The 14903-nt window shown below is 39.7% G+C and overlaps 1 protein-coding gene across 4 annotated transcripts in view; it reads right to left on the minus strand.

Annotated features, from left to right (window-relative positions):
• The window catches only part of LOC139626183 (ephrin type-B receptor 1-like), an 88558-nt gene that overhangs the window by 35183 nt on the left and 38472 nt on the right, over positions 1-14903 (minus strand). For all 4 annotated transcript variants that reach the window (XM_071486440.1, XM_071486439.1, XM_071486442.1 and 1 more), the window contains exons 6-9: positions 12358-12513; positions 6601-6863; positions 3820-3895; positions 2290-2414 (exon numbers count right to left, since the gene is read on the minus strand). In XM_071486440.1, coding sequence (XP_071342541.1) covers positions 2290-2414; positions 3820-3895; positions 6601-6863; positions 12358-12513 — 620 coding nt within the window. The remainder of the gene's footprint in view (positions 1-2289; positions 2415-3819; positions 3896-6600; positions 6864-12357; positions 12514-14903) is intronic.

Below are 14903 nucleotides of genomic sequence, written 5' to 3' on the forward strand. Positions count from 1 at the left end.
CAGTAGCTTGTGTTGACCTTTGGCACATACTGAGGTCCATAGAGAGAAATGAAGCCACCTGAATCTACCACAATATTGGTGGCTGCAGTTCACAAATACTTTAACAATTCTCCACACAGACTTTGGAATATGTGCAACCATCACCATCCAGAGACTACAGTGAAAAACTGCATCAGAACTGTAAGAACATTATCATTATTACTACATTCCTGTAAAACAGCTATAAAATATGTTATTTCAACTTCTGGATAATTTTTGTTTAAATTTAAATGTCTACGTCACTGTCCAATAATGTATTTATAATTTTTTGAGTTGCTGTTTTGTGATTAAACTGAAGAGTAGACTGCATGAGACCCATAAGTGTTTCTTTAGTGGGTTACTTAATCAGTCTTATTCAATTGATTCCATATTGTGTGTTATGACTTATGAAACTACTTCATCAGTTGCTCATGAAAGAAACATACACAGCTTTATTAGATCCAATAAATCAATAAACCTTTCTTTTACAATTTAGTCGAGGTGATGTAGTGTTCATTTGACAACAGCTCACGGAAGCTAGATTTAATAAATGGATGCTCATTTTTGCTGCATGACTACTATCAACTATTTATGTGTGCTGGAATAAAGATCCATCACTGTAAAACCCTGTCAGTGTGACTATAGGCACCATGAAATACACACTGTTGCTCTCAGATCGATTCTGACTTATTAGGAAATAATATCGTATGAGAGAAGACACATGAACTGAACTCATTAATATACATTTAGCACACGAGAGAGAAAATAAATCAATGCAGGAATAATAAATCTAATATAAAATAAATATGGTGAGAGGTTTCTTCCTACAGCAGCATTTAACATATTCCAGGCACTGAAGTAATAATCAATCAGTGGTTGACATGTTAAGTGACAGGAAATTAATAATAATAATAATAATAATAATAATAATATAGAAGACACTATCTTGAATCATCATCCTAATCTTGAATCTTTTTTATTTTTAGTGATATAGTTGTAATGTAAGTTTTGTGTGTACATTATTTTAACAGTGGTATGTGAGTCATTATTTTCGTTAATTGGTCAAATAACTGGAGAAATGTCTTGCAACATGTACCGCTGATTGTGTGACAGGTGTTTCAGAGGGAAGCACCCTGTGAAAAGTAGGAAAACCCCTGCACATATTGTGTTAAGCAGAAACAAAACATAAAATTACATGTCCAGTACTGTACCATTATGGTTGTGTATATTATTATTTTCAAATTGGGATTATTTCATTGAGGCCGTTATTTAACCTTTGAACAGTGGTTCTTTGTCCTCTTTGATCTAGAGCTTTTTATTTAAATTTTGGATGGTCTAGGTTGCCCTTATTAACTTCATGACCTTTTCAAATCCTTTAACATTGTGATTTTTTTTTATAGTTCTTGTAAAGGCATAGCTTGACAGTTAAGGAAATATGCATATTGGCTTTCTTTTCTTTGAGTTTGATGGGATGATAATAACCTCTCTCATGTCTGTAGATTCATTGTGAAGCTGAAGCCTGGAGACAGTTAGCTTGGCTTATCACAAACACTGGAAGCAGGGGGTAACAGGTAGAGTGGCTCTGTCCAGGGGTAATAAATCTGCCTACTAGCATCTCTTAGACGTACTAATTAACACATGATATGATACAAAAATTGAAGTCTAACAACAACAAGTGGTGGTTTTATGGGCCAGCATTGCTTTGCCAGGAGCATCGACTTTCTGAAGTCTCCGCTGGTTGCCTGGCAACCTTATGATGATGACTGGACTTTAGTTTTTGCATGGATTAAACAATGAGACACACCATGTTAATTAGGCAGCTATAGACATAGTGGGAGGCCGATTTCTTGTTACCTGTTGACGGAGCCAGGCTTGCTGTTTCCCCCTGTGTCCAGTCTTTATGCTAAGCTAAGCTAACCTGTCTGCTGTTGCTTCATATTTAACAGACACGTATGGGACTGGTATCACTCTTTTCATCGAAATACCTTCTTTATTCAATCACCTGATGGTTGTGGGTTCAGTGCACAAACTGACCTAATTTGATAGGTTAATTTATCCAGCATCCGTTTATAACTAATGAACTGTTGTGACTTCTTGTAACAGCTGCTCTTCATCAACAGTCCTGATAATAAATGACTTAGGTGTAGTTGATATTGATTCGCCTGTTTTATCTACTCTAATGGATTGCTGGCTGTGATGTTAACAACAAAAAAAAAAAACACACAGACACACACACAAAGACACACACACACATTTATCATCCCACTTTACCTTGTCATAGTATCGTATCTCATAGTCGAGGATAATTCCGTTGGGCTGTTCGGGCGGTGGCCATGACAGCGAGAAACTGCGGCTCGTTGAGCTCACTTGGTGCATTATGGGAACTACTGAGGGAGCTGTTAAAAAACACACACACAAGTACACACAATCAATTAGGCAGTTAAAAGATTTGCTAGCATGCCTAAATGCCATGAATATGGAAATATAGTGTGTAATGCAATGACATATTGCCAAAGATTATTTACACCCAAAGGAGAAAAATGTTTCCTCATCCAGGCTCATGAAAACAAATTACTGCACTTGTCACTGATGGGGAAACAAGATTTATGTCTGCAATGTATTTTTACTCATAATTCTAGGAAGTAGAAGCTGATAGCTATAATGTATTTCATGGTTTTGCTTCTGGGATCTCTTTATGCGATGGTTTTCATCCAAGAGGAAGGAATCAAGACAGGGAGATTAATACTATACAAGTGGAAGAAACATCAAATTGATTTAAGTTCCATTAAGAGTGAAAGCCTCAAAGGAAACTAAAAGATATTAATGCTTTCTTGAAAATATAATTAATAATTGGTTTTATCCATTAAAATGCTAGTAGGTGACAGCAGTATGAGAGCTGGGCAATCATAGCATCACGGGACCGCCATAATCCTCAGTATATACTGTGATACCTCAAAAGCCGATACCTGTCGTGTAGTTATAATTTGACAGCATGAGCGAGCTGTCACCTGAGGACTTTTTAATATCACCACAATTGACATTTTCTCTATATGTGAAGTGAATTTCATATCCTTAGGTCTCATGAAACAGTCTAAAACCCTATTGCATAATTTAACCCCCCCTCCCCTCATCCCAAAGTTCAGTCAGCCTTAAAATAAATCAGTTTTTGTTGAGTCCTGAAAGATTTCAGGGATAAGAGAGTTTTACATCCGCCAGTGGTTAGAAAAATGTGCTCAGAAAGCAGTGGGGGGGACAATGGATCATGTTTCGATTAGGGATGAGCTGCTGTAGATGAGGTATATTATGTGATGAGAAAAGTAGCTTTTAAATCTAAATTTTGGTAGCGGAGGAAATATCACTTGTGTCTGTCTCTATAAAGTATTGATGGAGCAGTAGCTCAGCTCACTTTATAGTCTCTAAGAATTATACTGTCAAGAGACTGAGAGAGAGGGACAGACAGAGGAGGGCAGGGAGAGGGGATAAAGGCAACAAAAAGACAATTGAGACTGGGGCAGAGGGAGAGAGGAGAGCAGGATGAAAGCTGTGGATGTGCAGGAAAGACAGAGGAGCGGGAGAGAAAGGGAGGCAGGGGGAGAGAGATGACAAGCTTATAACATGTTTTATGAATTAAAAGACTGTAGCTCAATTTCCTTTATCCCCCTAGCCATCCCTCCCTCGCTTAATCCACCATGCCCCGAGGTATGCTTACACACATACACAGACGCTTACACACATACACAGATGCTCACACACACACACACACACACACACAATTGCAGAGCTTTTGCACTCCCCACTCACCAGCCTGATTGGTTGTAATGTTGATTGACAGTTGCTGGGCGGGGTAAGGGCTCTTGTTGGAGACTCCGTTGATTGCCTGTAGAATATAAAGTGTAATGGTCAGTTATTCCCATACAGACATTAACATTAATAGTTATTTTAACTGGCCGCTTCCCCCTGTCCTGTCCCCCGTAGTTACTGTTGCTACGCCTCTTTAGCTTTCTGCTCTCCACATATGCAGTTTACAAGGACAACACGGGCAGATTTAACACTTGAAATTCTCTGTAGCTTTTAAAACAATGGGTCCTTAATTTCAGATGCAGGAAAAGAAAAGCCGGCTCCTAATTTTTAGGGAGCAGCTGTTGATTTTGCTGTCTGAAAGAGCAGCAGTGGCCGGCATATTTTGCTAGGTGATTAAGATGACGTCAGCTCCATGAGATGGTCGAAAAGGCCAATGTCCAAGTGACTTTTTAATGTTTACAGCTGACTCGCTTTGAGAGGAGAAATGTGTAAAACGGTCTTGAACATGCACTTGCCTACATACGTTCATGGCTAAAAATAACAGGATGATGATCCATGTAGGAAACATGGATATGAAGAAGGAGTGTATTGCAGTTTAGAGCTAGCTAGTTCTATTGCTACAATTTCGACAGACAAAAATGTTCAGATTGGACTCAAATCACAGTTTCGCTCATTTACTTACACATTAGGACAAGTGAGACAGAGGTTAGATTTATCCTTTATTGTTTGTATTTTAAAACACTATGTTTCACTTTCAACATTTCCAGAAAGGCCTTTTCGGATGAGGAATAATGAATTTCTGCAAGATAATGTCTGGTTGGTGTCGCTGGAGAGTAAACTTCCTGCAGTCCAATAATGAGCAGGACAAAGCCCTGAAGTTTCCCAACAATCTGATATATTAGCATCCAAGACCCAATACACTGGAAAAGCAAAAAGAACTATATTTCACCCATTCCTCCCATTTCTGTTCTTGTTTTAGGGTTTGGAAAGGTTAAAAAAAAAGGACATAGAGTAAACAGAGCATCACTCTTGACAGACCTGTCCCGTAGTCTTTCAGTTGCTAAGCTATGATTGGACACTCGCTGTTCAGGGGAGGGAGTTAGTAAACAGCCAATAATCAGCAACAATGAAATGGTTTTAATATACAAGTGCTGCCAGTGTCTTTTTAAACTGTAAGGTCTCACCGTCTTTCTTGTCTCGCCAACACAAAGACACAATTAACAGGTTCTCAGCGCGTTTTAAAGACCGCCTCATTAGCTGCCACATATTGTTTGTCATGAGCTCAGTTAATCATTTTGACGGTCAAAACAATGTCTTCAGTCGTAGCAAATCACTGAATAAAGGCTGGTAATTAGTGAGGCTCACTTGATGGTTTATTACAAGCTCGACTCATTTCCTTATGTTTTTGAGTATTTAAAAAAAAAAAAAAAAACATGCTGCCAAAAAAATCATAAAAAGCCTTCCTAAGTTTCACCAGTCAGTATTTCACAGCTACACTGATGTTACCATGTAACCAAAAACAACATTTGTGAATATAAGACTGCAGATGACTTTGGGTTGTTAGAGTAGACGTCATTGTTTTCAGTTGTTGGATAATCTAATTTTGGGAAAAATCAAACTGACCCTGGATATCTCTATGGAAATTTGTCTCTTACTCTAAAAGGTGGATGCCTTCAGTAACCACTAAATCATAATCAATACTTTCACAATCAACACTTTCATTTGAGTAACTCATTCATTCATCATTATTGATCGGTTCATCCCACAACAGACAGCTTGACGAAGGATTAGTTCATACGTCCAGGCCACACCGTTCATATCAGTGTAACTCTACAAAAAACATTATATACTTTATGAGTGGATTCATACTTTACTCTGGCATTAACCTAAATTGACTACACAAGGAAACTCCCTAAACAATTACAGAGCAGGTGACCTTCATGTAGACACCCAACCTTGATGGTAACTGAGCCGATGGCACAGTATTGAAGGTTCACCACTGCACTAACTTTATAGACTTCTGAGTGGCCTTGGGGTACGAGACAACATGATATAACTGCAGATTGTGCATAAAAGTCTGCATGTCAGCAAGCATTAATACAGCCTCAGTATCCTTGAGCATCACAGTGAATATCTTGCAGCTATTTGCATTTAAAACAAGAGTTGACAGCATCAAAGTTGCTTTTGAAGTGGATAATAAGTAATAACTACTCTTCTGAGTTGCATCTTTGCATTTTAATTAGTTAACCATAATGGCGGCCAAAAAAAAGCGATACAGTAAATTTACTTCACTGAAAATCCAACTGTTGAGCTTCAAAGATTCACCTCCAAGTTTGTCTCTTGCTTTTTTTTGTGGAGGCCAGTAGCTTTAAATCCTGGATTTAAAGCATTTCCAATGGATCCTAATGGCAATCCAATTAATACAGGCTATACTTAAAGTGGAGCTTGTGTATGTAGCTATAGAGAGAAACCATGAACATACAAATCAATGGCGGAGAAGCATTAATACTGCAGCAATGATTTGCAAATTTTGCTGTAATTCTGGTTCAGCACTGGAGTCCATTGTACCTCCTGTAAATTTCAGGGTGAATACAGCTGCCATCCTGCATAAAACAGCAAGTAACAAACTTTTCTGAGACAAGTTTAAGTTTAAGGTTTAAGGCTTTAAGGTGTCAAGCTGAGAATAGGTACAGATTTTCACTGTAGTATTCCTTTCACAACAAAACACTGCCCAGAATAAATGAAGCATTAAAAAGACACCCCTCTCTCCGGGGGACCCACCTGGATGTCAAAGGTGTAGGACGTGTGGGCCCTCAGCTTGCTGATCTCCACCCTTGTTTCCTTTAACCCCCGCTTGCCTGGAACAAATGCCACGCTGTCGTCACAGGGCTGACACGCCCTGCGCTCGTTGCTGTGGCACCGGCGGCACAAGACGTTGTAGGACAGGTCGTCACGGTGCCCCGTCTCCCGGGGTGGGTGCCACTCCAGCTGCACCGACGTCTGGTTGACGACTGAGACCACATTGCGAGGCGCTGAAGGGACACCTGGGGAGAGACGAGAGGAGGGGGTGAGACTCTGACGCTCAAAATAACACGTTTCCTGTGTCGGTGTCTGTGAGGCAGACTTTTAATTCAGATCAGCCTGTCAGCTTAAAGCACCTGCATGCAACCCAACTTCATTATGGTAAGAAAATCATTATTTTAAAATCAAGTGGTTCCTAATAATAGGATATGGATATTTTTCATTTATATATTTAAATATTTATATATTTTTTTATTGTTTCAGTTACTATAACCTTAACCTTGCAGTTAAGGTAAATGTGTGGCCCAGAATTCCATATCAGATTTATATAATTATTTATTTGTTTTTTGCATAAGTTGGAAAAATTCAACAAGTGTTAAACTGGGGCTGCCAGAGAAAGAAAATAACACTAGTTTTAAGTATTTTAACTTAAGTATTTCAGTTGATGTTATACATCTATTACACTGCACTGTTGCTCTTTTAACTTTTCTACCTTTATCTTTCTACTTTCTTACTTTTAAGACATAATATTTAATATTAATACTTAATATTTAATATAACAGCAAAAACAATTATTCAATTACTTTGCAAGTCAATCAACAGAAAAGTTGTTGCTAACAGCTTTGATAAGTGATTCATTTTCCTATCTTAAGCAAAAATGCCCAAAAAAAATTCCAGGTTTCAGCCTCTCAAATGTGAATATTTGCTGTTTTTCATAGTCCTCTATGGTGGTAGGACCACTCTCTTTGCTGCTGGTTTGTGATGCACATTCTTCACTCATTTTATAGACCAAATGATGAATGTTTAATCAAGAAAATAAAGACAAATCTGTGATGAAAATGTGATGAGTAGCAGCACTATTTGAAAAAACACAAGATGAATCTGAAGGAGCTGAACACTTTAACCCTGGAAGCTGCACAGAAAAGAAGAACATCCTTGAACATCCCATCTTGGGTGTGTGGGGAACCTTTAATTTATATTCTAGATTAAAGTATAGACAAAGTATAGACTCCAGTCAAAGCCTGAAGTGAGAGCTCTGTTGACTTTTCTTCAAAATGTGAATATGAGGAAGACTGCTTTTCCTTTACATTTACTGACATCAGCTTGTATGATATCGGGGGTTTTACACTTTAAAACCTTTCTCTCACTGTCTTTTTGAGGCTGCCTTTAATGCAAATTTTAATGCACTTTCCAGCCAGTGATGCTGGTATAAATGTAGGGAATCTGAGCTTCAGCCTGTCACTATCAGTCAAAAGGTGACCTGACATCTCACCATCAGCGGGACGATCAGCGTCTTTTTGCCTCTTTGCAGTCAGTCACTCTCTCTCTCTTGCTTGTCTCTCTCTTTTCTCTCAGCTCATGTCTTTGATCTGAGGAGTAACTCTGTTTTTTTTAGGGTGTCTTTGTGAGTCTTTAACACACACCCAGAGTTTTCACAAGGTTAAACCTGGGGGGTGCACTTCGCCTTGACTGCTCGCACGCGTCACAGAGACTTCGACGCGCGACATGTTGACACAAAAACAGTTGAGATGAAATGGATAGTCAACCTCTGCATATGTTGAACCACAGAGTCATAAGAAACGTCTGGGATGGCCCTGTGGAATATGTGTTTGTGTGTATTTCTCAAACAGACACTCAGAGACACCCACGCTGCAGCATCAGTGCTAACAATCAGTAGGGGGTCGAAAATCTAAGCAGCACCATCTTATATAAAGTCTTGCTGAGAAAGAGAGAGAGAGAGAGAGAGCGAGGGAGGGAGAGAGAGGACCCGTCGAAAGCTGTGCACTCATAATTATATGCTCACAAGCACACGCAGGATGTTGACACAGTTATTCACTCAGTCTTACTTTTTATCTGAATAGCACAAATACAAATTCTTTTACAGTCAGTCACCTTAGAGAGTTACATAGCAGATACACGCTCAAATTAAAAAATTGGAAGACAAGAGATAACAAAGACATTTTAAATTGACCATTTTACTGCTACTACAAAGAAAATAAGAAAAAACATGGAGACACAGCCTGCACTGCAGTCTGCAACCACACACTTCACTTTTTCACCATTTTGTAAACGGCTTTCGAGGTGACCTGTACACAAAAATATACTTCAAAAAAACCCACACACGTACAGTACAAACACACCCCCTCCACACCTATGCAGCCCATGAGGCATGCTGAGGGAATGATTTTCTGTCACGTAACTATCCCCACACTCTGCGCTCACTCTTCCATTTCACTGATCTGATCTTATATCTGATTGAGTTTATACCATATATAAATAAACTGAAGCTCCGTCCTATATTGAAGTTCTATCCTATAGTTCTGAGTTTTCACTCTCTTCACCCAAAGCTGTTGTGTCTGGGAAAGAAAAAAAAAAACCCAACTTGTGACTCAATTTGTTTTGGCCCTTTAATTTAAAGTACCGAGAATTCCCAGAGCTGTGTGGGCTGACTCGGTTGACACCTGACACCTTTTCACTGGGAAATGTTGATTTTTCCTCTATCAGCATCCAGTTGATAGTCTGCCACTGGTGTTTGAGGCGAGGCTTTTCATGTGCTCTCTCTGTTGTCAGGATAAGTTGACACCACAAGTTGTTCCATAACCACTGTGGCAAAATTATTTCTTAAAAGTTCAATTTGAGGTTCCCTCCTTGATATATTTAAAAGGAATAAAAATGCAAATGTGGTAGCATGTAGCCCTAATGATATTGTTTGATGTTTTTAGTGTAAGACATGAAATAAGGTTTAAGCCTTCTACCTGGATGGCATCTATGGGTGACAAACTCTTAATTCATTGCCTCTATGGATGTATTCGTGGATCACTATATCACTATTTTACCCTAACTTATGCATCTATGGGTGTTTGGCTCTGTTCAAACAAACTCTTGCCCATTTGATTTGGTTTATACAGGCTGGTCAGGAGACTCTGAATCAAACTCTGATGTAGGCTAAAAGAAAACTGGACCAAGCCTCCCTGAGAGGCTGGTTCTCTGTCTGCTTCCAAGTGAAGTCTGTTGCAGTTTGTCTGTGGTGTGAAAGCAAAGCGAACAACAGGATTGTGTGATAGTAGATAAGTGATTTTAGCATGAAATTAAATAGAGATAGATAAACTAGGATTAAATCCACCTGCTGATGGCAGACTCTCAAGGAAGCGGTGGGGGGGGTCTAGCGGTGCAGATGACAGCAGCCCAAGGGGGGCAACGCAAAAGTCATGCAAAGGTTTATGGATCCTTTAATGGGATCAAGTACGACAATTTAACTTCATCTATGACAATACAAGTTATACGCATCTACTAATAAATATGAGTTGAAACATGTCATCTCATACCCCACCCCCCGTTGTTATTGTGAAAATGGTGCAATTGAAACTCTGGGCTAGTCAGATGTCGCTCTCTCTCCCTCTCTCTCTCTCTCCCTCTCTCTCTCTCACAAACATTGACGGACCCATCTGTGAACACTGCACACACTGAATCAAAACATGATCATGCGGGAGAAAGGATTGTTGCTGGCTTTCCCCCTCAGAGAAGACGGCTGGCGTAGCTGCTGGTCAATATCGACTGCCCGCGCAAGCGGATAACGCTGATGTTAATCCTTTAACTGCCGAATGTTTGCTCGCTCAATCCACATGAACATTGACAGATATTTTCAAAGACTCAAAAGGGCTCATTCTGAGGAGGTGCAAAGAAAATGAGCACCAGAAATATCAACCAAACACAGACCCTAGAAACTTAAGACAAGCGGAACAGTCCGACCAGTGTGATTAGCTATCCAATTAATTTGTTTCGAATATTTCCAAGCTTCAACCAGTGCTGCTGTGGCAGCTGAAGCAGCAGGAGAGGGTCAGGGAGGGATAGCAGCTAATGAAGTGAGAGATGTAGGAGAGGAGGAGGAGGAGGAGGAGGACAGCAGCCAACATGCTGCTGTGGGAGAGCCGGCTAGGGCAGAAGCGACAGGTGAGACTGACAGCAAACACACAGATAGCTGTATATTATTTATTCATCACAAAAAACTTGGCAATTGAAATATTTGCAGTTAAGCACCTTGTATACAGTTTTATATACTGTATATAATATACTCCCATGTACAGAGGAGCCTGATTTGGAAAATGTTGTCCCCCAGTCTATAATTCCTAAAGGCTGACCTGCAAGGAAATGATCATTTGAGCAATTTGTAGTCAGCTTATGTAGCATATTCAAATCATTTGATAACTACATGAACTATATGTATGCACATCAGTAGGTGAATGAAGGGATTTCCTGTTTAAATCTGGTGAAATAGTTAAAACAAAGGTGCTTGTGTCCATGTGTTTTAGGAGTTTGTCACTAAAAAGCGAGTGAAACATGCACCACACAGTAGCTATGCCCCCATAGTAGGACTGTTTCTACCTGTGTGTCACTATTCACAGCATATAACGTCCAGTCTGGGTCTCACCATCTTCATCACAACTACTTCCTCTTTGTGACTATCAGAGAAGTTAAACATACTGTACACAAACAAAACAGTTAAGTGCACCACAACTTCCTGTCATAATCTGAAGAATTTAATTTTCCCCACTTCACATTCACGCCTGTTGAATCGTTTGTAATAAGCTGATACAAAACACTGAAAGACAACAAAGTATGTTTCTTTTTTAACCAATCGAGGTTTGAGAGCGATCTAAAAAAAAAAGATCAACCCTATGTAATCCGAAGCTGATGAAGAAAAGGTCAAAACCAGTGCTAAAGAGCCTCAAAGAATGGTTAACAACGTTCACTGTCACTATTCATTCAATATGTTAATTTTACAGTGTTTTTTCTATAGAAGTTCGTCGATTCATTCGCAGATATAAAACAGTGAAATGAATGAATGAACCAGAGCTTTTTCAACCCCCCCAGAAAAACAAGAATTTGTATCCAGGTCAATAGGACGTGCACAAACACACACATGCACCTATGCACACGGTACACACACACACACACACACACACACACACACACACAGACACACACACACACACACACAGTTTCACAGTTTGAGACTAGCTACACAGTCACCAGACAGTCCAAAATGATTCATGTCTCAACCTACTTACACCATCTCTCTGTGGAACTGAGAGGCAGCGTTTTTCAAACCTTGTGCCTCGTCTTGCATAGCAATATCGCCTCCTCAACACACTAAACACATATTCACTTCAATGGAAAGCCTGAGGAATGTGGCAGCGTTATTACTTACTGCTCCCCAAATCCCCAAACAAGGACGGGAACATTGCGGCACCCTCACTCTGAATGAGCTGCATAAAATTAGAGTTGGAATAATAAATCAAAGCAGATATTGGCCTTTAACTTAATGATGAGCTATTGGACTGCCAGTGATGTTATGAAGTGATATGCTGTAATATGTCAGCGATTGGTAACTTCTTCCTGTGTTGGTCATCTTGAAGCATAATCACACTCAGCTACGCTGCAGAAAAAGGGTTATTGAGTATGTGTTTTTGTTTGTTTATGCATGTTTGTTTGAGACAGAGAGAAAGACTGACTCACTGGTGCACACGTCCTCAGGTTTGTCCATGTCTCCACGGTAATAGCCGTTCCGACAGCCACAGAGGGTGGCCGCCTCGATGGTGGAGCGACTGTTGAGCGGACATTGCTGACATAATCCTGCCCCCTGGGAGGACTTAAAGGTGCCCTGGGGACAAGCTATAAAGAAAGAAAGACACATAAAAAATAATTCACAACTCTGCCTCCAGAACACAAATGAAACACAACGAATAAGTTATAATTTTCATATGAGTCATGTCTTGTGTGCCTTTTATTTGTTGTGAGTCCAAAACATTTGATAAACTTTGTTTCATAAGGACATAGTACCAATAGAGTTATTATTGGTACAATGAAGTTGACAAAGCACAGAGGGGGATTTTCTGAGATAGCAGCTCATGAGCTTGTTCTGACAAGATACACAAAAACACTTTGTGTGGGTCCACAAAATCTGATTATCTGCAGTGTAGATTATGGTTTCATTTCTCTGGCTCCCTTATCTGGGTCAGAGTTGTTTCTCTCCATAAATTTTAACTAAATTATCCTTTGTGACATAAAACACATATATGAATTCTGAAATAAGAAGTCCCCCTTTCTTTCCAACTTTCATTCATCCAGGGACAGCTCGTGCTGAGCACAAAGTACATTCTTGTTATTCAGCTTGCCTACATGTAGTTTCATTAACATTGGCACTGCAGCGGCTGAGGACAGGACTACAGTGGTAATGGAGGTCAAAATCAGTGTGGACGGGAAGCTAGGTGGCATTGTGAAGAGCTGCACCCCTTTGAAAAGCAATTCCACACGCCGGAGTCTTTGTAATTACTTAACCTGGATCATGCACATTATACAAAATAACCTTCCAAACATTCAGAGCTTTTGTACACATGTAGCTAGTCAGATAGAATTAGGTGTTGTGTATGGCTTCCAAGTTCATCCATTGGAGATGATCAGGAAACATTCAACTGAAACAGTGATATCCTAGAGAAGTGTGGGGGGCACACAGTTAATACAAATCCACTAAATTCTGTAAAGTAATTAAAAGTTCTCACTTATCACCATTACTGTACCTCCTTTGAACCGCCTATTCACACCTCTCTTCATAGTCTAACACAAAAACAGGAGCTTTCTGACGCCACAGTTGGATGCGTCATCCCCTTTTTTTCCAGCTCGTCTACCTAAAGTAGTGTTGCATTTTACATTTTTGATATTAATTTTTAATTGCAACAAAGCTCGACCTTTGCCTAGACATGATGTCATAGACCAGAATCATGGTGTTACCGTTTGGGTTAGATGTGCAATCTGTGTATATTTTGAAGGCTCTTTGAACAAAATATGCACAATATGTTTGTTAACAGTAGTGCTGCTGATCAATGACAGCACATCTCTGTTACATCAACGATATTTTAAGCTTTGTAAAGGCTTCCAGAGAAGCCGCAATCATTTTGTGATTTGAAAATCTGAAGTTAAAAGGATTATTTGTAAGTCTGCTGCCAAACATGTTTTCTTGGTGGGAGCAGGGGGTGGTGATTGTGGCTTGATAAGAGCTCCAGCCACTGTTGCGTTCACGAGATAAGAGGTTATAATACACTCTCTGAGCAGCATTACTTCTTCAGAGCAGACTGGAGGCTACAGTGATCTCTATCGGACAGTGACGACACCGGCTAGCTGGTTAGCGTGCTAACTTCACTGGAAGAGAAGGCTCAACAGAGACAAGAGTTAATGGCGTTGCTCAAAACTTAAAACTCAAAAACTAGTTAAGTAAATGAATGAGGTGTGATGCTGAACTCACAACAGTTCTTCCATACTGGTAAGTAAACAGCTGATGCTAATGCTGGCTATGTAGCAATAGCAAAACCTACAAATAGCACCTTTAAACCTAAGGAAGGCCCAGCAATTGTTCATCCAATCAGGTACAGAGAGTTCATGTTCATGAGTCGGGTGAAAGCACTTCTCAATTATTTCTTAGTGGCGTAAATATTAGGTGCATGGTTCAAGCAATTTTGATAGTAGCTCCGATTGGTCCTTAAACATTTCCAGGCTGGTCTGCAACTGAACCCTTCAAAACTCCAATTTATGCAGAAACGCTGCCACCGCAGTGCTACTACGACCAGCTGTGAGATTGACAGCAAGTACTGAGAGTGTGTGACAGCTGGACTATAACAAGGTCTTAGATCTAGTTTGAAGTTGAAGTTAAAGAAAGGTCACAGCAGATTGACTTAAAAAATCTAACGTAACACGAAGACATGGTCAAACGTCCGAGGTAAAACATATCACACGAAGTCAGTGTACATTATATACCCAAAAACATGCCCATTTTAAATTCACACATAGGACTTCATAAGTGCCTTTTTGTGAGGGCAAACACATTCTGAATTATGATGATAAGTTAAGAAAAAAAAGACGAACAGCAAGAGAGGTGTGAAATGAGAAATAAGACTGAAACGAAAGCTCTGCCAAAAGACTGAGGAAAACCAAATGAGGTTTTTTTTTTTTTAATGTTACTGTTTTCAAGTTTTGATTTATCTTTAGCACTTTGTTTTCCTTCCTCTGCT

Source organism: Trachinotus anak, unplaced genomic scaffold (genome assembly GCF_046630095.1).
Source record: "Trachinotus anak isolate AG129_WGS33_773 ecotype Australia unplaced genomic scaffold, CSIRO_AGI_Tana_v1 ptg000010l, whole genome shotgun sequence".
NCBI lineage: Eukaryota > Metazoa > Chordata > Actinopteri > Carangiformes > Carangidae > Trachinotus > Trachinotus anak.